This window comes from Balaenoptera ricei, chromosome 20, assembly GCF_028023285.1.
Source record: "Balaenoptera ricei isolate mBalRic1 chromosome 20, mBalRic1.hap2, whole genome shotgun sequence".
NCBI lineage: Eukaryota > Metazoa > Chordata > Mammalia > Artiodactyla > Balaenopteridae > Balaenoptera > Balaenoptera ricei.
In genome coordinates, this window is record NC_082658.1 from 38292574 (window position 1) to 38316272 (window position 23699).

At 37.1% G+C, this 23699-nt stretch overlaps 1 protein-coding gene across 1 annotated transcript in view; it reads right to left on the reverse strand.

The window, feature by feature from the left end:
* Positions 1–23699, reverse strand: part of HSF5 (heat shock transcription factor 5) — a 49944-nt gene that overhangs the window by 10960 nt on the left and 15285 nt on the right. Inside the window, exons 3-5 of the mRNA XM_059908017.1 lie at positions 23525–23622; positions 20534–21055; positions 17673–17850 (exon numbers count right to left, since the gene is read on the reverse strand). Of these exons, the coding sequence (XP_059764000.1) occupies positions 17673–17850; positions 20534–21055; positions 23525–23622 (798 nt within the window). The remainder of the gene's footprint in view (positions 1–17672; positions 17851–20533; positions 21056–23524; positions 23623–23699) is intronic.

The following is a 23699-nucleotide window of genomic DNA, read 5'->3' on the forward strand; positions in this document are numbered from 1 at the left end:
GTGCAAAAGCTTTGAAGTTTCATTAGGTCCCATTTGCTTATTTTTGTTTTTATTTCCATTACTCTAGGAGGTGGATCAAAAAAGATCTTGCTGTGATTTATGTCAAAGAGTGTTCTTCCTATGTTTTCCTCTAAGAGTTTTATAGTGTCTGGTCTTACATTTAGGTCTCGAATCCATTTTGAGTTTATTTTTGTGTATGGTGTTAGGGAGTGTTCTAATTTCATTCTTTTACATGTAGCTGTCCAGTTTTCCCAGCACCACTTATTGAAGAGACTGTCTTTTCTCCATTGTATATCTTTGCCTCCTTTGTCATAGATTAGTTGACCACAGGTGCGTGGGTTTATCTCTGGGCTTTCTATCTTGTTCCAGCTTGTGGGATTTTAGTTCCCCGCCCACGGATCGAACCCAGGCCCTTGGCAATGAGAGCTCGGAGACCTAACCACTGGATGGCCAGGAAATTCCTTGGGAATGTTAACTCCTACTAAGAGCACTCTCTAGGATTTGGAGGCTATTGCCTTAATGAAATCTCATCCATAATCCAATAGCTACAAAATGAGAAGTCCTTTCTTCAGGAATGGATTGAACTTTGCTCTTAAACATTCAATTTCCCTTAACTATAAAGTAACCTATCAGAACATAAGAGAGTGTAGCTTGCACAATAAGACTGATATCTGGGTGTTATTAGGGTGATTAATATCTGGCTGATATTACCCTATCTCGGTTTAGGGTAATATCATTGTAGAAATTGGAGCAGCATTATTGAGTCTAATTTTCTGCACCTTTTGATGTTTTTTTTAATCCAAAAGGTATTTTCTTAAATCAACACGTGTTCAAAAGGCCTACACATAGCATGGCAATGACTGATTAACAACCTCCTTCTAACAAAACGCACATCTATTGAAATCAGTACAATCTGGATACCTAACCAACTTGAAGTCTCCTACTTGAAAAAAAATTCAAAGAAAGCTTAAAGTGTAAGAAGATGCCCTAGGGAAGACAAATTTTCAAAATAATTCAGTTACAGAAGGGCACTGATAAGTTCTGGGATACAGGAAACCCCTGTTCAATGGGATATTGAGCAACATAATGACATTCCAACAGTTAACGGTAGAATCATAGTACTTCAGAATTTGGGGCCAAAGGAGTCTTTAGAGGTGATTTCAAGAAATTCTCTTATTTTTACCATAAATAATGTGAGAGTTGGAACTTTATTGAGGGGAGGTACTCCTAATGATAGTGACAGTTGAAATTTAAGTGATACTTTAGAAATTTTACATTTAGTTCCTATCTTTAATACTTTAAACTTGGATTTAGTATACATCAAAATAAAAAATATTTAGTCATCTACAAAAACTAAACTGAATACTAGTTCATTTTGAGTCCTCCCACAAGTATCCACTGACTCTTTTTTTTTTTTTTTTTTTTCAGTGCTGAAACCCGGGAACAAACCAGGGACCCCTCCTGACTCTTAATGGCTTCTCTGGCCATCAATGATCAGGACTGTGAAAAATTAGAAGCTAAGAATGAGTACTTTCTAATACAGGGTGCAACAGACTGAATGTTTATATCTCCTCAAAATTCATGTATTAAAACCGAACCCCCAATGTGATGGTGTTAGAAAGTGGGACTCTGGGGAGGTGATTTAGGTCCTGAGGGTGGAGCTCTTATGAATGAGATTAGTGTCCTTATAATAGAGACCCCAGAGAGCTCCTCTGTCCCTTCTGCCATGTGAGGACACAGCAAGAAGACGGCAGTCTATGAGCCAGGAAACAGGCTCTCACCAGACATTGAATCTGTTGCCACCTTGATCCTGGATTTCCCAGCCTCAAGAACTGTGAGAAAAAAAATTCTGTTATTTATAAGCCACCTAGTCTATGGTATTTTTGTCATAGCAGCAGAATGAAGTAAGACACAGAGTAGGCAAACTTTTTCTGTAAGGAGCCAGATAGCAAATACTTTAGGCTTTATGGGCCACATGACCTCTATTGCAACTACTCAACTCTGCTGATGCAGTATGAAACCACAGATAGTACGTAAATGTATGGTATGGTCGTGTGTTCCAATTCAACTTTATTTATGGACACTGAAATTTGAATCATTTTCATGTGTCATGAAATCTTCTTCTTTTGATCCCCCCCAACCATTTAAAATGTAAAAAAATTTACTTAGCTTAGCTACATGCTTAGCTTGCAGGCCATATAAAAACAACCAGTGAGTTAGATTTGGCCCATAGGCCATAGTTTACCAACTCCTGCTCTAATAGCACACACCACAGCTTTAACCAAGAGAAACTTAACCAAAATAGGAGAATATTTCATCAAATCGAATATTATTATACAGTTGTCCAAAAAATTATCTTTTCTCCAAAGAAGATCTACAAATGTCCAACAAGCACATGAAAAGATGCTTAACATCATTAGTCATGAGGGAAATGCAATCAAACCCACAATAAGATAGATACCACTTCACACCTACTTAGGATGACTATAGTAATAATAAAAAGCGGAAAATAACAAGTGCTAGGGAGGATGTGGAGAAATGGGGAGTCTTGTACATTGCTGGTGGGAATGTAAAACGGTTCAGCCATTATGGAAAATAGCTTGGCAGTTCCTCAGTAGTTAAACATAGAATTACCAAATGATCCAGCAATTCCACTCCTAGGTATATCCCCAAAAGAATTGATATCAGATACTCAAATACATGTACAATGTTTATAGCAGCACTATTCACCATAGCCAAAAGGTAGAAACAGCCCAAATGCCCATCAGCAGATGAGTAGATAAAAAATTGTCATATATACATACAACGTAATACTATTTAGCCATAAGAAGGAATGAAGTTCTGATAAACATGTTACCTTGTGGATGAACTTTGAAAACATCATGCCAAGTGAAATAAACCAGACATAAAAGGTCACACATTGCATGATTTCATTTATACAAAATATCCAGAATAGGTAAATCCATAGAGACGGAACACAGATTGGTGGTTGCCAAGGGCTTGGGGGAGGACAGAACGAACAGCAACTGCTTAATGAATATGGGGTTTTCTCTTGGAGTGATGCAAATGTTTTGGAACTAGATAGAGGTTGCACGAACATTGTGAATGTCCTAAATGCCATGGAACTTTTCACTTTAAAGTGGTTAATTTTCTGTTATGTGAATTTCCCCTAAAAATGTATACTTTCCTATCAGTTTGAAATGATGGGACAAAAAGAAGGGGAAAGTAGAAAATGGCCATAAGAAAATAAAACTCATAACCAAACATATCTCAGTTTTCAATGTCAGAGCATAGTAACGAGACATAGGATGGTTATCTTTAGTAAGACATATGCAATTCTTAGTTCCAGCAGAATAGAACTGTACAGGACACTACTTTTGTATCCCTAGTGTACCTAGCACTGTAGCAACCCCAGAGTAGTTGTTAATAAGCACTCATTAAAAGCAGCCTATGGGTTGAATTTGACTCCCCAGATGTTCAAAACTTATCTTTCACTGGCTAATTAAAGATTGTTCATTGAGACAGAAAGTAAAATAGGTTTTCCAGGGTCTGGGGGGAGGAGAGGAATAGGAATTGTTTAGTGAGTACAGAGTTTCAGTTTTGCAAGATGAAAAGAGTTCTGGAGATGGATGGTGGTGATGGTAGCAGAACAATGTTGATGTACTTAATGCCACTGAACTATACACTTAAAAATGGTTAAGATGGTAAACTTTATGTTATGTGTATTTTACTACAATTTTTTTTAAAATTGCTTTTTTCCAAGGATCTTTTTAAAAAAGTATATTAGTAACATAACAGTGTATAAACATTGAGTGCCACAGGTAATACTCCAGGTGCTGGAGATACAGCAATGAACAAAACAAAATCCTTGCCCTCATGGATCTAACCTTGTAGAGGGGGAGAAAAATAATAAATATAAAATGTCAAGTAGTGATGAACATTATAGAAGAAAACCAAGGAAAAAAGAAGAGGGACTGAAGGAGGGCAGGACATGGAGAATAGGGTGCTATTACAGACAGTAGGATCAGGAAGGTTCCTATAATGAGCTGGCATTTGAGTAGAGAACTGAATGAAATGAAGGAGCAAGCCATGTGAATACCTGGGTGAAGAACATTTCGGGCAGAAGGAACAGCAAGTGTGAAGGCAGGACCATGCTTGGTGCGTTCAAACAATAGTGAAGACGCTGCTATGGCTGGAATAGATGAAAGAGATAGAAGGTGGTAGGAGATAAAGTCAGAGCGGTTGCCAGGAGCCAAATCATAGTAAGGATTTTTAGATTTTATTCTAAATGTGATGGAAAACCACTGGAAAAATTTAAACAGGGAAATAATTTTAAAGTATCACTCTGATTGCTGTGTGGAGAAAAAACTGTAGGGGCACACAGTGGAAGCAGAAAGATCTAGGCAAGAGATGTAGTGGCTTGGACCATGGTGATAGCATGTAAAGGTGATAAGAAATGGTCAGATTCTGGATCTACACTGAGATAGAGCTGACAGAATTTGCTGATGGGTTGGATGTGGGATGTGAGAGAAGAGAGTCAAGGAAGATTCTAAGACTTTTGGTTGACTAGAGGTGACTAGAAGTATTATTTCCTGAAATAAGTAAAACTGGGGAAAGGGTGGCATTATAATGTATTTGGGACACTACTGGACATCCAAACAAAGAAGTGGCAAGGGAAAAAAGGTATGCACATCTGGAGTTCAGAGAAGACAGAGGCTTAGATATAAATTTAGGAGTCATCACTATGAAGCAATGAGACTTGTTGATATAACCTAGGAATTGAATAGAGAGAGAAGGAAAGGGGTCCAAGAATTGCGCTCTGGGACTCATCAATATTTAGAAGTCAGGGAAGATAAAGAAGATTCAGTAAAAGAAACTACGGAGTGGCCAGTGAGGTTGAAGGAAAACCAGGAAAGGGTGATGTTCCAGAAGCCAAGTGAAGAAAGTATTTCAGGAAGGTTGAGGTAGTCTGTTCAAATGCTGCTGAGGTACAGTCAAGGGGGACTGAGAATGGACCACTGGATTTGGCAACATGGCGGTAACTGGAAACCTTGACAAGAGCAGTTTCAGCTGAGTAGCCAGAATGAAAACCTGATTGGAAAACCTGGTTGAGATAAGGATAGGCTTTCAAAGAGCTTTTCTCTAAGAGGGAGAGAAAAAAGGAGGAGTAGCTGGATGAAAATATGAATGAAGGGAAGGTGAGAGGAATTTCTTTTAACGTAGAACCTATGATGGCATGTTTGTATGCTGATGGGAATTATCTAACATAAAAGGTCAGATGTAATTATTGAAGAGTAAGGGGGGATAACTGTTCAGGGCTAAGTCTGTGAGCACACAAAAGGGGACTGTGTACACATATGGGAGGACTGGCTTTCTTCCATTATAATAGGAAGAAAGGCAGAGTGTAGAGTTACACAAGCGGTAGACTGATAAATTTGTTGGTGGAAAGATATGAAAGTTCTCTTCTAGCTGCTTCTATTTTCTCAGTAAGAAACAAGGTCATAGCTGAGAATGAAAAGAGAGGAGTTGTGTTGGAAGTTGGAGCAGAGAGAAGATATGATAAAGTGGCTTTGGAAAATGGGGAGTGTACTGACTAGGGAAATATTATAGAACTGCTAGCAACACTAAGAGCCCACATGAATTTAAAGTGAGACCAGTCATTTGAAAAGCATTTGACAGTAATAAACATCAAAATAGTACGTATTATGAAAATAATAATTTTGCTAAAATTCTGTTGCTACCATGTACTTACTATGTGCCAGGCACCATACTAAGCCAGTTACATGTTTTATATAAACATATGTTTTATTATTATCTTCATTTTACAGATGAAGAAACTGAGGCTCAGTGAAGTTAAGTAAATAGCAGAATCCAGATTTTAATTTAGTTTTTTCTAATACCAGAAGCTTTCTTCCTATTGACTGTGCTGTACAGCCTCTAATAGATAGTATATAAATTTTATACTGGTTAAAATATAACCAGTATATATTTTATATATATTTATATTTATAAAATATAAATTTTGATTAAAATCTTTTAATGCCACAGGACCTTATGTGTAGCCATGTTTTCATAGACCAACTGTTTGTTAGGCTAAGTTCTATCAAGGAAGAATAATTTGCAACTTCATGAATTGTACTTCTCCTTACACTTTCATTACAAAAGCTAACTTTTTAGCAAACAGGTTCTAGTTTAAGCATAAGTTATTTGCTCCCTGCCCCTAATAAAATGAAAATGTGATTTGATGTCATAATAATGCCAACATTTCACAACTCCTCTGTTTCACAGCAGGAAGCCAAGGTCAATTAAGACTCACCTGTCAACACCACTGACCAAAGGATTAGGCTTAATTAGCAAAAAAAAAAAAAAAAAAAGGAGAGTTAAAAAAGATAATTAATGTGCTAACTACTTTATCAGTTACACTTACAACCATAAGAGAGGAAATTATTTTAACAGCAGGCACCAGAGTTCCTCTTGGGGAGGTAACTGTCTGTTGAGGAATATATCTTGACAGGTTGTTTTGGTTGGGCAAGATGAGGTCCCAAGGCCTCATTAGGAAACAGAAGAGATTCCTAACCTTCTCTGCCTAAGACACAAAATACAGGGCCTGGTTAAAGAACATGAAAAAAAAAAAAAAAGATATCAGAGAAGAGAAGGTATGGTTCTAGTACAAGGAAAGAGGACAACATGACAGGAGGCCACACTGACTACTGACAAGGAAAGGTGAGAAAGCGGTAAACTGACTGAAGGCCTTTTAAAAAGAACAATGGCTAACATTCCATTTTAAATTATTTGCAATATTTTAAATGCAAACACTTTCTACCTCACCAAATCTTCAGAAAAGTGTGCTACACATACAAATACCTAATGTAAATGCTCAGGGGAGGGGAGAAATCAAAGTAAGGGGGCTGAGCTCTGCATCTGGTCTGGCAAGGAGCAGACAGAACACCTACAGGAGGTGAGAAATGGATGAATCTAGAATTAAGCAAAAGCAGAAACTCCAAAATAAAAGCCACTGTAAGCCCTAGAAATTCTCAGAAATCTTAGAAAAGCATTTTTGGTGTGAGATAAGGTTAGCTTGAGTCAATCATATCTAAATCTCAAAAGTAGGTTAGTATCTGGGATATAAATTTTTTTTCAAAACATTAAATTGCTCATTCCTATTATTTTGAGGCTTTTATATTCATACTATGGAAACTCTTTACAGTATTTAAACTATTTTAAAATTTTTTTCAATTTTAAAAATCTAGAAAAATACAAAAAGGGAGATTTCCCCATAATCCCACCATTGTGTACACTCATACACAAATTTACAAGTAAAAAAAACACCTCTCTACACCTCCAATTCTACTTTCCCGGAGGTGACCACTGTTATATGTATCAGTTTTATTTACTTCCGGACTTTTTCTATAATTTTACAGTATATATATATTTTTTGTTCTAGAAAGGGGGTTGTACTAGACACAGTATGCTGCAACTTGCTTCATTCACTTAACATATTACGAACACTTTCTATCTTTCCAAGTAACAACATATCAAGCTACTTTATTTTGTTAAATGGTTGCACAGTGTTTCATTACATGAATTTATCATAGTTTGTCTAATACTCCACTGTCAGGCGTTTATGCTTTTTTCCAAATGTTTGCTATTATAAATAACACACTACACTGAACTCTGTAGGAGAGATCCCTGGGAATGGGATTTCTGAGTCAAAGCACAGAAGCATTTTAGTTATTTACAGATCATGCCAAATTGCCCTCCAAATGGCTCTACAAATTTACATTCCAATTACAGTGTATAGAAGGTTCCTTTTTCGCTACGCCTTTATCAACCTGGATATTACCAATAATTTAAAGTTTTGTCAGATTGGCCAAAAAAAATTTTTTTTGGTTGATTTATAACTTGCATTTCTCTGATTACTGATTTATCTGAGTGGTTCAACATCTTTCTATACACTTATTGGTCATGTGTATTTCTTCAGTTGAACTACACATTATTTTATTTCTTTTTATTGGATTGCTTTATTTCTTAATGATTTGTAGAAGCTTTTATGTATTATGAATACAATGCTTTATATTTTGTGCTGTAAATATTTTCTCTTAGTCCATGTAACAGAGACTGCTAGTTGTCTCCTAATATTTATTCTTCTTTTAAATCATTGTATTGCTTACACAGGCAAATGGACACAGCTACAGACCACATTGCCCAGTTCCCCTGCAGCCTGTTCCTGTGACTAAGTTCTAGTCAAACTGATGTGAGCATAAGCAATGATCATGCTCATAAAAGGAAGGGATATTTATAGCACCCTGCTGGCTGACATGAGGACAGAGTGGTGGGCCATCTTTAACCATGTGACACCAGAGGGCTAGCAGAGAAAAGCGAAGCTGCCACATCAGCTCTGGACTGTGTCATGAGGGAAAAATAAACTTCTAAATTGTTTAAGACACTGGTTTTTTTGTTTTGTTTTTTACAGTAGCCTAACTTATATGTGGACTAATATGGAATTTGGAATCTATAAGTGAGGTGCTGCTGTAATTCAAATTAAAGTATGTTGTACTGGCTTAGCAGTCAGACAACAGGTGGTTAAGACACATCAGGCTAGAACATTGGCGATCTTTGAAATCTATGTCAAAACATTTGGTAAAATCATTGCCTGTGATACCCTGGAAAGCAGACCACATGCCAAGAGAGCATGTAACCATACGAGGAAAGGCTGACAAAATTCACAATGTGTTGGCTGTTTTCTTGACACATTCAGCAAAGCCCTAAAATAAGAGATGAACTCAGGCTAGAGGTAGCCAGTGTGCAAGCAGAGACGGAAGGGAATATTCCTCTGTCTGTGGTTGAAAACCAACTGACTAGCTTTCAGTAATTTGGGGTGTGCATCGAAGTACTTTACTATCCCAACTTGAAACGGTAGTAGGAGGTACCTCTAAAGAGGGCCTCAAGCTTTTCTCAAGTATCTCTGATAGACTATGGCAAAGGTGAGATTAAGGGTGTTATCTTCCCAATCAAACCCTCTTTTTCAGATGATCTCAATATAGGTGCCATTAGGTTGAGAGAAGAGGATGGGCAAAGTTTAACTTGATTTTATATATTTAACTTAATTTTTAAGAAACTGCCAAACTGTTTCCAAAAGTGGTTATGCTATTTTAAATTCCCACTAGCAGTGTATGAGAGTTCCAGTGCCCTATCAACACCTGGTATGGTCATGTTTTTTTTCCTTTTTAAAAAATTTTAGCCATTCTAATTGGTGTGTACCGATATCTCATTGCAGTTTTAACCTGACTTCTCTGATGATTAAACATCTATTCATGTGCTTACTGGCCATTTGTGTATCTTTTGTGAAATGTCTGTTCATATTGTACCCCACTTTTGAACTGCACTGTAAGAGTTTTTACATTCTAGATATGTCTTTGTTTTGATATATGTGCTGTCAATATTTTCTCCTAGCCTTTGGCTTGCCTTTTCATTTTCTGAATGATATCTATCAAAGAGCATAAGTTTTAAATTTTGATGAAATCCAATTTATCATTTTTTTCTTGATTGATCATACTTTTTGTGTTCTAAGAAATCTTTGCCCAAAGTAGCAAAGCTTGTCTCTTATTTTTTTTCAAAAAGTTTTATAGTTTTAGGTTTTATATTTAGGTCTGTGATTCATTTCATTTAATTTTTTTTCTTTTTTTTAATTCCTTTTTTAGTTAATTTTTATGTATGGTGCGAGGTATGGGTCAATTTTTTTTTTAATTTTAGAATTTCATTTATTTTTTTATACAGCAGGTTCTTATTAGTTATCCATTTTATACATATCAGTGTGTACATGTCAATCCCAATCGCCCAGTTCATCCCCCACCCCCCCTTTCCCCCCTTGGTGTCCATACGTTTGTCCTCTACATCTGTGTCTCTATTTCTGCCCTGCAAACCGGTTCACATGTACCATTTTTCTAGGTTCCACATATACACGTTAATATATGATATTTGTTTTTCTCTTTCTGACTTACTTCACTCAGTATGACAGACAGTCTCTAGATCCATCCACGTCTCTGCAAATGACCCAATTTTGTTCCTTTTTATGGTTGAGTAATAGTCCACTGTATATATTTACCACATCTTCTTTATCCATTCGTCTGTGGGTGGGCATTTAGGTTGCTTCCATGACCTGGCTATTGTAAATAGTGCTGCAATGAACATTGGGGTGCATGCGTCTTTTTGAATTATGGTTTTCTATGGGTATATGCCCAGTAGTGGGATTGCTGGGTCATATGGTAATTCTATTTTTAGTTTTTTAAGGAACCTCCATACTGTTCTCCATAGTGGCTATATCAATTTACATTCCCACCAACAGTGCAAGAGGGTTCCCTTTTCTTCACACCCTCACCAGCATTTGTTGTTTGTAGATTTTCTGATGATGCCCATTCTAACTGGTGTGAGGTGATAACTCATTGTAGTTTTGATTTGCATTTCTCTAATAATTAGTGATGTTGAGCAGCTTTTCATGTGCTTCTTGGCCATCTGTATGTCTTCTTTGGAGAAATGTCTATTTAGGTCTTCTGCCCATTTTCTGATTGGGTTGTTTGTTTTTTTAATATCGAGCTGCATGAGCTGTTTATATATTTTGGAGATTAATCCTTTGTCCACTGATTTGTTTGCAAATATTTTCTCCCATTCTGAGGGCTGTCTTTTCGTCTTGTTTGTAGTTTCCTTTGTTTTGCAAAAGTTTTTAAGTTTCATTAGGTCCCATTTGTTTATTTTTGTTTTTATATCCATTACTCTAGGAGGTGGATCAAAAAAAGATCTTGCTGGGATTTATGTCAGAGAGTGTTCTTCCTATGTTTTCCTCTAAGAGTTTTATAGTGTCCGGTCTTACATTTAGGTCTCTAATCCATTTTGAGTTTATTTTTGTGTATGGTGTTAGGGAGTGTTCTAATTTCATTCTTTTACATGTAGCTGTTCAGTTTTCCCAGCACCACTTATTGAAGAGACTGTCTTTTCTCCATTGTATATTCTTGACTCTTTTGTCATAGATTAGTTGACCACAGGTATGTGGGTTTATCTCTGGGTTTTCTATCCTGTTCCATTGATCTATATTTCTGTTTTTGTGCCAGTACCATATTGTCTTGATTACTGTAGCTCTGTAGTATAGTCTGATGTCAGGGAGTCTGATTCCTCCAGCTCCGTTTTTTTCCCTCAAGACTGCTTTGGCTATTTCAGGTCTTTTGTGTCTCCATACAAATTTTAAGATTTTTTGTTCTAGTTCTGTAAAAATGCCATTGGTAGTTTGATAGGGATTGCATTGGATCTGTAGATTGCTTTGGGTAATATAGTCATTTTCACAATGTTGATTCTTCCAATCCAAGAACATGGTATATCTCTCCATCTGTTTGTATCATCTTTAATTGCTTTCAGCAGGGTCTTATAGTTTTCTGCATACAGGTCTTTTATCTCCCTAGGTAGGTTTATTCCTAGGTACTTTATTCATTTTGTTGCAATGGTAAATGGGAGTGTTTCCTTAATTTCTCTTTCAGATTTTTCATCATTAGTGTATACGAATGCAAGAGATTTCTGTGCATTAATTTTGTATCCTGCAACTTTACCAAATTCACTGATTAGCTCTAGTAGTTTTCTGGTGGCATTGTTAGGATTCTCTATGTATAGTATCATGTCATCTGCAAACAGTGACAGTTTTACTTCTTCTTTTCCAATTTGTATTCCTTTTATTTCTTTTTCTTCTCTGATTGCCATGGCTAGGACTTCCAAAACTATGTTGAATAATAGGGGCGAGAGTGGACATCCTTGTCTTGTTCCTGAACTTAGAGGAAATGCTTTCAGTTTTTCACCATTGAGAATGATGTTTGCTGTGGGTTTGTCGTATATGGCCTTTATTATGTTGAGGTAGGTTCCCTCTGTGCCCACTTTCTGGAGAGTTTTTATCAAAAATGGGTGTTGAATTTTGTCAAAAGATCATCATTTCTTTTCATTCTTTTTTCTTTATTCTGTTCTGTGGCAGTGAATTCCACCATTCTGTCTCCCAGGTCACTTATCTGTTCTTCTGCCTCAGTTATTCTGCTATTGATTCCTTCTATTGTATTTTTCATTTCAGTTATTGTATTGTTCATCTCCATTTGTTTGTTCTTTAATTCTTCTAGGTCTTTGTTAAACATTTCTTGCATCGTCTCGATCTTTACCTCCATTCTTCTTCCGAGGTCCTGGATCATCTTCACTATCATTATTCTGAATTCTTTTTCTGGAAGGTTGCCTATCTCCACTTCATTTAGTTGTTCTTCTGGGGTTTTATCTTGTTCCTTCATCTGGCACATAGGCCTCTGTCTTTTCATCTTGTCTATCTTTCTGTGAATGTGGTTTTTGTTCCACAGCCTGCAGGACTGTAGTTCTTCTTGCTTGTGCTGTCTGCCCTCTGGTGGATGAGGCTATCTAAGAGGCTTGTGGAAGTTTCCTGATGGGAGGGACTGGTGGTGGGCAGAGCTCAGTAAAACTTTAATCTGCTTGTCTGCTGATGGGTGGGGCTGGGTTCCCTCCCTGTTGGTTGTTTGGCCTGAGGCGACCCAACACTGGAGCCTACCTGGCTCTTTGGTGGGGCTAATGGCGGACTCCAGTAGGGCTCATGCCAAGGAGTACTTCCCAGAACTTCTGCTGTCAGTGTCCTTGTCCTCACGTTGAGCCACAGCCACCCCCTGCCTCTGCAGGAGACCCTCCAACACTAGCAGGTAGGTCTGGTTCAGTCTCCTATGGCGGTCACTGCTCCTTCCCCTGGGTCCTGATGCACATACTACTTTGTGTGTGCCGTCCAAGAATGGAGTCTCTGTTTCCCCCAGTCCTGTCAAAGTCCTGCAATCAAATCCCTCTAGCCTTCAAAGTCTGATTCTCTAGAAATTCCTCCTCCCGTTGCCAGACCTCCAGGTTGGGAAGCCTGAGGTGGGGCTCAGAACCTTCACTCCAGTGGGTGGACTTCTGTGGTATAAGTGTTCTCCAGTCTGTGAGTCACCCACCTAGCAGTTATGGGATTTGATTTCATTGTGATTGCGCCCCTCCTACCGTCTCACTGTGGCTTCTCCTTTGTCTTTGGATGTGGGGTATCTTTTTTGGTGAGTTCCAGCATCTTCCTGTCGATGACTGTTCAGCAGTTAGTTGTGATTCTAGTGCTCTTGCAAGGGGGAGTGAGCGCATGTCCTTCTACTCCGCCATCTTGCTCCTTCGGGCCGAGGTATTGCTCAATGTTAATTTTTGTTGAAAACACTTTCCTTTCCCCATTGCACCTGTTGAAAATCAATTGACCACATATGTGCGGATCTATTTCTGGACTCTCTATTTTGTTTCATTCATCTATAGGTCCCTCTTTTCACCAATACCAAACTATTTTGATTATTTTAGCTTTATGGTAAGTCTTGAAATCTGGTAAAGTCTCCTCCAATTTTTTATTTTTAAAAATTGCTTTGGTTAATCTCTGTCCTTTGCATTTTCTTTTAAATTTTAGAATCAGCTTGTCATTAAAGAAAAAAAAAGTCTACTAGAATTTTGATTAGGATTGCATTGAATTTATACATCAACTTGGGGAGAACTGTCACTGTAACAATATTGGGTATTCTTATCCATGAACATGGCACATCTTTCCATTTATTTGTCTTCTTTAATTTCTTTCAGCAAAATTTGTAGTTTTCAGTGTACAGGCCTTAGACATCTTTTGTTCAACTTATTCCTAGGTATCTTATGATTTGGGGCCTACCATAAATGTTTGACTTTTTTTTAAATTTCATTTTCCAATTGTGTGCTTTCCAATCTTTACGCCTTTTACTTCTTTTTCTTGCCTATTGCAATGGCTAGGTCCACCAGTACAATACTGAATACAAGTGGTAAAGTGGGCATCCTTGCCTTGCTCCCAATCTCTGGAGTAAACAGTTTAGTTTTTCACTATTAATCATGATCCTCACTATACATATTTTATAGATACTCTTTATCAGTTTGAGAAATGTTCTACTATTCTTACTTTGCTGAGAGTTTTTATTACGAATAAGTGCTGAAGTTTGTCAAGTGCTCTCCTTCAATCTATGGAAATCATCATAGAGTTTTTTCTCCTTTACTCTGTTAATATGGTGAATAATATTAGCATTTGAAATTCAATCAAGGCTTGCATTCTTGAGACAAACTCTACTTGGTTCGTCTATCATCCTTTTTACATATTGTTGCATTCAATGTACTTATATTTTGTTAATTATTTTTGCATCTATATTCATGAGGATTATTAGTCTGTAGTTTTCTTTCTTCTTTTGAGGAAAATGTTTGATAACCCACTTCTTTAATCTATATAGGGCTATTCATTGGCTCTTCTTGTGTGAATTTTGACAAGGTGTATTTTTTAAGCACTGTGGCTATTCCATTTACATGGTTGTGTTCATTAACATAAGACTGTTCATAGTATTCTCTTACTACCCTTTTACTATTCACAGATTCTGAGGTGTTAATCTCTTTTCATTCTTGGTAGTTATGATTTGTGTTCTCTTTTTCCTGATCAGTGTAGCTAGGAGTTTGTCAATTTTGTTGATCTTTTCAAAAAGCCAGTTTTATATTTGTTAGTCTTCTCAATTGTCTGTTTTCCGTATCACTGATTTCTATTTTTATTTTTATATTTACTTTGGGTTTACTTTCCTCTTCTTTTTCTAGTTTCGTATGGTAAAACCTCAGGTCATTGATTTTAGATCTTACTTCTTTTCTAATATTAGCATTTAAAGCTACACATTTCATTCTAACACTGCTTTAGCTGCATCCCACAAAGTGTGATGTTGTATTTTCATTGTCAAAATATTTTCTAATTTTCCTTGTGATTTTGTCTTTGATTCACAAATTATTTAGAAGTATGTCACTTTATTTCCAGATATTTGAGGTTCTCCTAATTACTCTGTTACTGATTTCTAATTTAATCCTGTTATATTCAGAGAGTACACTTTGTATGACTTCAGTTCTTTTAAATGTATTAGGACTTGTCTTATGGCCCAATGAATGACCTATCCTGGTAAATGTACTATATGCACTTGAGAACAATGTATATTCTGCAGTTGTTGGATGCTCAGTGTACTATAAATGCCAATTAGATCAAGGTGTTTATGTTGTTCAGATCTTCTATGTCTTTACTGATATTTTGTCTAGTTATTCTATCAATTGCTTAGACAGAAGTGTTAAAATATCCTAGTACATTGAGGAATTGTGTTTCCCCCTTTAATTTTTGTCAGTTTTTGCTTCATGTATTTTGAAGCTCTATTACTACAAAAAACACATTTACAGTTGGTACACCTCCCTGATGAATTGTTCATCATTATGAAGTGGCCCTCTTTATAACACTCTTTGTCTTAAAGTCTATTTTTTCTGATATTTAAAAATAACCATACCAGCCTTCTCATTCTTCCTGTTTGCATGTTGTATCTTTTTCTATCTACTTACTTTCAACCTACATGTCTCCCGTAGCCAGCCTATAGTAGGAGTTTGCCCTTTTATCTACTCTAGCAATCTCTGTCTTTGAGATTTTAAGACCATTTACATATAATAGTTGTATTGGCTAAATTTGGGTCAACCATTTTTTGTTTTCTCTTTGTCTTCCTTATTTTTAATTCCTTGCTTCCTCCTTTCCTGCCTTTTTTTGGATTATTTCTATACCAATTTTGGTGATTACCCTAGAAGCTACAGTATGTCTCCTTGTTTCCTGCCGCCTGAAGACCACCCTGTAGAATTTCCTTTACTGTTTATCTGCTGTGGCACATGCTCTCTATTTGGTGTTTATCTGAAAATGTCTTCATTTTTGCCATCATTATTGAAGGATCTTTTGGCTGGGTAGAGATTTCCAAGACTGCAGATTTCTTTTAATATTTTAAAAATATGATCCTACGCCTTTCTGGCTTCCACTGTTGCTTTTCAGAAATAAACTGTTAGTCTAACTCAGGGGTTGGCAAATTATGACCTTTGGGTCAAATTGGGCCCAGCAACTGTTTTTGTAAATAGTTTTACTGGAGCATAGCCACAACCATTCATTTATGTATTATCTATGACTGCTTTTGTGCTACAATGGCAGAATTGATTGGTTAAACAGAGATCATATGGTACTGGCATAACGACAGAAAAATAGACCAGTGGACTGGAATAGAGACCAGAAATAAACCCTCACATACATGGTCAGATGACTTTCAACAAGGATGCCAAGGCCATTCAATGGCGAAAGGTCTCTTCAACAAATGGTGCTCGGAAAACTGGATGTCCACATGCAAAAGAATAAAGTTGGACCCTTATCTTACACTGTCTACAAATATTAACTCAAAATGGACTAAAGACCTAAAACTATAAAACTCCTGGAAGAAAACATAGTGGAAAAACTTCATGACACTGGACTTGGCAATGCTTTCTTGGATACGACACCAAAAGCACAGGCAACAAAAGGAAAAGTAGACAAATGGGACTACATAAAACTTAAAACTTTGGTGCATCAAAGGACACAGTCAACAGAAGGACTGTGAGTAGAATATTAGCTAAATTAATGTGATCTTGAACAAGTTACTTATCCTCTCCAAGACTGAGTTTCCCGATCTTTAAGACGATAATACCAGTTTCATCAAGTTTGCTGTATGTCATAAAAGTGAGTGTGTAGTAAATATTTGCTACTGTCCTTTTCTAAATTGCCTTCAAAGTCTATGCCATTGCTTTGAACATCTTCAGTGGTAAGAAATCTTAATCTTTGATCGTAGATTGGATCATATACTCAACTAAAAGCAACTGTGTAAGCTAAGTTTAACAAATAAGATGAGTGATCAAGATAGCTTTTAGTCTAAAAGGCATTTTGCAGAAAGAACCCAATGAGTCTAAACAACATCTCGATCATATTACTATTAGTGTACTTTTTGGAGAAATTCTCACATAAGTTCCCAAGATTTTTCCAATTTTTATAGGTTAAAATGATTGTTTAACCTGATTCATTAATTCACTGAATTGCATGCCTCTGACATGCATATAATTTGAGAATATTCAAGTTGTCCACTGAAGACTTTGATGACTTGGTTTTGGATCATACAAGAAACATGTTTTATTGGATGTCACCATTTTCTTAAAAAAAATGATTCTTTCCAATTTCCCTAGAAAGAGTAGCAGCAACTGTACTAAAACAATCACTCGGGCTCCTACAAACCACAAGAAAAATCCCATTGATACAGAGTCATACTTTAGAGTATCTTTATAATATGCTCAGGATAATGTCTTTAATGTCCATCTAATTTTTTCCTGCCACAATTTAAGCACATTCCCTCTTGTACTATACTCTGCTAATAAGAGAACAAGTACTTCTGTAATTACAAAGTCTTTGGCATCTGAAGCAGTTATTGAATCACCCTTCATCCTTGCATTCTCCAAGTTAAATAATCCAAATTCCTTTGCTTTTACTTACCATGTTCTCTTTTCAAAAGCTCATATTCTTACATGCAATACTGGAATATAACTTTTACATACTTTAAAAGGATGATTAAGAAAAAAATAAAGAGTTAAAATTGCAGTTGTATGAAACAGCAATGTGATTAGTATATTACAATTATGAATAATAAATGAAGACCAGAAAAATTATCACTCATATATTAATTCTACACTATGATTCTACTGCTAGCATTCTAGAGCACAATAATCCTTACCAGGGGACTTTCCTTGCTGTGAGTTGCTTCTTCGCTCTCTGTATCTGGTTGGAGTGGATAAACCTGCGTCTGTACTAGGCTTGCTAGCAGGCCCCATTTCTGAAATAAGGAATCCCATCTGTTCTGAAGGCAAGATACTCTCAGGTGTTTTGATCTGGCATTTTATACTGGCATCCACCTAAAATATTAAACCCACTCATTATTCCAAGTTTCCCCCAAATATCTACTAAAAGTTAAGATATTTTATCAGAGGAGTTCTACTATAGAAACATGATCCAACAAATAAGATAGTAAGGCTTTTCATCCTTAAGAATGATACCACCCAATTTTGTTAAGCTAATCTGAATATTCGGTAGTAAGGTGTATATTTCCCCATACACAAACTACTGAAATGTCTATGGAGCTAAAATATTTACTTATGATCAGAGGAAGATTCACCGTGAGGTTTCATTTTTTTTGGTAAAATTCACATCACACAAATTCACAATTGCTTAATACCACTATCTTTTCCCACTCTAACATCCCTTCCATCAGACTGCCTGCCTCTCTTGGTGATACTGGAATGGCCATAGGCATGATCCTGTTGGATGATGTCAGAGGGGTTGTAAACACTTTATTCTATTAATTTTGTATTATTTGGCTTAATGAGGACCTCAAATTTGTATAAGCTTCACCCCCTATAAAATCTAGATCTGCCCTGCTTATGACATATGAATTTCTCTCTTGGAGTTCCTATGTTTTCTTTAGGATATCAAATCCCTTTGTCAAGCTGACCAACTTCTCAAATACTCTATTTGTTTATGAATTTATTTTAAAATAAAACAATATATGAAGTAGAGCTAGGAGTTCAAAATATAGCTTTCAAAAGCTGTGATATCCAAATTTTTTTGAAGAAAAAATAACTGTGTGAATGCAATTTTAAGGTACGAAATCTAATCTTTTGGATGTGACTATGAAGGAATAAAGGCAAATTTCATGTTCTTTTCATAGGCGTATTTGAAACATAATGGGACTATCTTTGGTCTATTGAATTTATAATATTAATACATAGTATACCGGGTCTCAACAGTTGGGCTCAAGAAGGACAATGAGTTGATAAAAACCCTAAGATAGGGCTTCCCTGGTGGTGCAGTGGTTAAGAATCCGCCTGCCAATGCAGGGGACCGGGTTCGAGCCCTGGTCCAGGAAGATTCCACATGCCGCGGAGCAACTAAGCCCATGCGCCACAACTACTGAGCCTGCGCTCTAGAGCCCGCGGGCCACAGCTACTGAAGCCCGCGTGCCTAGAGCCGGTGCTCCACAACAAGAGAAGCCACCGCGATGAGAAGCCCGCGCACCGCAGTGAAGAGTATCCCTCACTTGCCGCAACCAGAGAAAGCCCATGCGCAGCAACGAAGACGGAACACAGCCAAAAATAAATTAAATAAATAAATAAACCCAAAAAAGCCGTAATACATTTGGATCTAAAGTTAGAGCTAGAAAAGAATGCATTTTTAAAACTGCCAGAAATTCCCTGGTGGTCCTTGGTTAGGACTCTGCGCTCTCACTGCTGAGGGCCTGGGTTTGACCACTGGTCGGGAAACTAAAATCCCACAAACCATGCGGTGCGGCCAGAACCCGCCCCCCCACCCCACCCCCACCCCACCCCACCCCCCCACACACACGCAAACTGCCAAAAAGTTATCTTGGGAATCTCTAACAATGAAGACATTTTCAGTTCCATTAAAGAAAAAAAATCCAAAATGAAATACATATGCATCAGGCTAAGATCAAGAAAAAAAATTAGTAGGAAAAAAAATACTTAATCACAAAAGTGATTTTAATTTGGATGTCCTTTTATTTTTTAGAATCAAAGTTTATTCATTTCCCAGTCATAAGCTAGCAGCAATAAAGGAATTAGTCTCTACCTTCAGAATATATCTCTCAAACTAGAGTCATAATTCTGCTTTAGGAATGAGAATGTTAGTAGGGAAATTCAAACACAGTATGCTGTCAAGTCAAATTAGAATTCTGTAGGGACTTCCCTGGTGGTCCAGTGGTAAAGAATCCACCTTACAATGCAGGGGATGCGGGTTCAATCCCTGGTCAGGGAACTAAGATCCCACGTGCCATGGGGCAACTAAACCCTCACGCCACAACTACTGAGCCCACGCGCCTCAATGAAAGAGCCGGCGTGCCACAAACTACAGAGCCCACACGCCTTGGAGCCTGAGCACCACAACTAGAGAGAGGAAACCTGCATGCCACAATGCAAGATCCCCCATGCCTCAACGAAAGATCCTGCATGCCTCAACGAAAGATCCCATATGCCTCAACGAAGATCCAGCCTGCTGCAGCTAAGACCCAACACAGCCAAAAATAAATTAAATAAATAAATAAATCTTTTTTAAAAATTTAGAATTCAATGATGCTGTAAGAAAGTATGAAAACACCTCCAACCATCTCCTTACCTCCATGCTACAAATGGCCAGGAAAGTCCTGATATTATATATGAGGTAAACCATCCCTTCTGAGGAGTGGAATTTAATCAGCCAGGCACACCTAGTCCATCCAAACTAAGTTAGGAAGCAAAACTCAAGGGATGCTTTTAACATGAAAATAAGTCATACCACAATGCTCATTCAGACTGCCTCTCTAGAGGCTGACTTCAGACCACAATGTAGTGAGAGGATGCCTGAGGGTTAAGGTTACTTCTTTCTGAATCCTTTGTGCAGAACCACTGGGGCACGATCCTTCTGGAGAACATAATGAACTGGTATTAAACCCAAATAAAACCTGGACAAAGTCTCCACTAGAACAGTCTTCAGCAAGAAGCACTAGGTACCTTTGAGCTCTATTAGGATTTTTTCTTTGCCTCTTACCTGGTGTGTGCTGAACGGTAGCCCTTCCTGCACAAATACTACTGAAGACGGAGATGGATTATGACTTAGCTGCTCCTTCAGTTTGACATGAGCTTGCTGGTTGGCTTCAGACTCCTGCATTGTAGTATTTTCAACAGGCTGAGCTGTGTGGATGGCATAGATGTACTCAGGTGACTGTGGTAGAGAGCAAGTAATTGCTTGTTCTGTGCCGACCACAAAAGACGTAATATCTGAGCCTACAGCAGTAAGTGGCTCCAGCTGGCTAGCCTGACTTGTGGAAGATGGATTGCTGTTGTTTGAATTAGCTAGGATATGTTGGCTTCTGTTAGACTGAGATGTTGAACACTGATTCTCAACAGGCTCCACCTTTACCATCTCCAATTTAGGGGAGGAATGCAACTCATCTACTATCTGAAAAACAGCCTCTAGGTTTACTTCTGTCTTTTTATTTTCATCAGTAGCACTGCAAGGCCAATTAGAAGGCAGAAATTCAACTGGATAGGAAGATTGCACTGGAGGATTCTGGGAAAAGAGAAAATAGGACTGTTTGGATAGAAAACCAAATATGAGATTAAGGAGGAAAGCAACAACATTCAGGCTGATGAACGCTAAATATAAACAAATTAAACTTAAAGCTCACTAAGAAAACTTGAATGCCAATCAGCTTTTCAGCAGTGGTAGCTTCGATTCTATTGTTAACACTTACACAGGAACTATTATATGTCAACCACTATATTAAGTTTAATACTGGAATGGACTAATAATTCTCAGGGTTAAAGTACACAAAATCAAAAAAGCCATAGTACCCAAATACCTATTTGTTGATAAAATGTCTATATACCAAATTCTTCCATAAAGGTTGACAGACAAAAACATCACTTGTATCTGTAATATACTGTTTCAGGAATGTAGTAAGGAAATGTTAAACACAGGATGCTCACAAGTCCACCAGTGCTTCTATAGATTCAGGGGGGAGGTACTGATATTCTGTTCCAAATGATCTGGGAAAAAATGGATGGAATATCAAATGTCCTTTGGTCCTGAGATTATTTATTTTAATAATAAAACAATAGATTAAAATAGCTGTCACTTTTAGACTGATATCTTCAAGATGTGTTCTCTTATACATAGTACTTTGCACAGAGCAGGCATTCAATAAACGTTTGCTGAATATCTCAGGTTATAAACATAAGATATGGAAGCGTTACTATTAAATAAAACATGTAGTGAGTCAATATTGCCAAACACATTGACAAAGATCGCGTTAATGATTTGAAGGCCACTAATGCCAAATAATGTAAATCTAAGTGGTTTAAGCATCAAGCTACTTTACTATAGCTGATAGCCCAACTTATTGAGTTCTTACTATGTGCCAAGCACATACAAAGTGCTTTACATACATTATTTCATTTACTCCTCACAAGAGGCCTATGAAATGTGATAATCTCCATTTCCAAAGGACGGAACTGAAGTTCAGAGAAACTTCATAATTTATACAAAGTCACAAAGAAGTAACTGACAGAGTCAGGTTTCAAACCTAGGTGTGCCTGACTCCAGAGTTCTTGCTCTTAACCACTGCAGTATACTGACCATTCATGCACACTCTCACCATATCTACAGGCCAACAAAACTAACTGCATTTATTTTCAGAATATTTGAAATACTTCCCTTTTTTCCATTTAAAAATTTTGTGTCTACTTATCTCTATTTTCCTACAGTGGACATGTATTGTCTTTGTACTAATCAAAGGTCTTCAAAGATGTTTTAAATGATTTATTTAAAACATAAATATAATCAAGATATAATACCAACAGAGTATCTCCAGTATGATCCAGGGGAGAGAATGCCTGGATCTACAGACAAGAGCATCTAATTTGTGAGATAGATATGTCCTTCCAGTGAAGATGAAATCGGCTAGACTAACATGCTTGATGACAGCTGCCATTAAAAATGTCCAGCTAAGTCCCCTTGATCTGATTCTATACTCCTCAAAAAAAGAAAAGAAAGAAAGAAAAAAGACAAAAAAGAAGAAAGGAATGTTCTTTTGAGTACTGGAATGCCAATAGTAAGATATTCTCTAAAGAACAGAAGCTATCGTGACTACATTATATCAAAGGAAAACAATTCCAATCTTTAAGCAACTATAGCATAAAAATACAAACATGGGATTTAATCTTATCCTAGAAGTAGTAGTCTACAACATTTAAATCAAAGCAATTGCTTCCTAACAAATATGAGAAAAAAATTGAAGTGCAGTGTTTACAACATGGGGGCTTTCTCGTTTTTGACATCATTTTCCTTTCTCTTTTAAAAAAAAAGTAATTGTATCATCTTGGAAGGATCTGGCATTTGGTGATTTATATACTTTTAGAGTTTATCTGGCATTCATTTTACCATGGTATTCAATTTTACCACTGCTGACAATTAGTTGAACAACACTGTTCCAACTAACTGTCAGCAATGATGAAAATGTTCTCTATCTGTACTATACAATTTGGTAACCACTAGCCATACGAAACTATTAAGCACCTGAAATGTGGCTAGTGTGACTGAGGAATGATTTTTTTTTGTTTTAATATCTTTATTGGAGTATAATTGGTTACAATGGTGTGTTAGTTTCTGCTTCATAACAAAGTGAATCAGCTATACATATACATATATCCCCATACCTCTTCCCTCTTGTGTCTCCCTCCCTCCCACCCTCCCCACTGAGGAATGATTTTTAAATTTTATTTAACTTTAATTCATTTAAATTTAAATAGCTACATGTGGCTAGTGCCTAAGAGTAGGCCAAGAAGACAGTGTAGGCCTAGAAGAATCCTCAGACGTCATTTACATCAACTCTTTTTTTTTTAGAATTGAGAAAAACTAAGGCCATAATCCACAGCTTACCTCTGGCTACTCATTAAGATAAAATTACACTTTGGAATTGTGCAAGGCCAATCGTATTGTACCTGACACAGGGTATGTCCATTGTTCCCAGCATCTTACCTGGAAGTAATTGCAATGTGCATAGGAAGGGGCAGTGGGAGTCACACAACTACTGAGCGCGTCCATGTGGGTAGAAGGAGAGCAGCACTGCAGCACAGCTGGAACAAATCCAAACACAGAAAAGCCGTCAACCCAAATAAACCTCTACAGCATTCAAGGCACTCCTCTCTTTCAA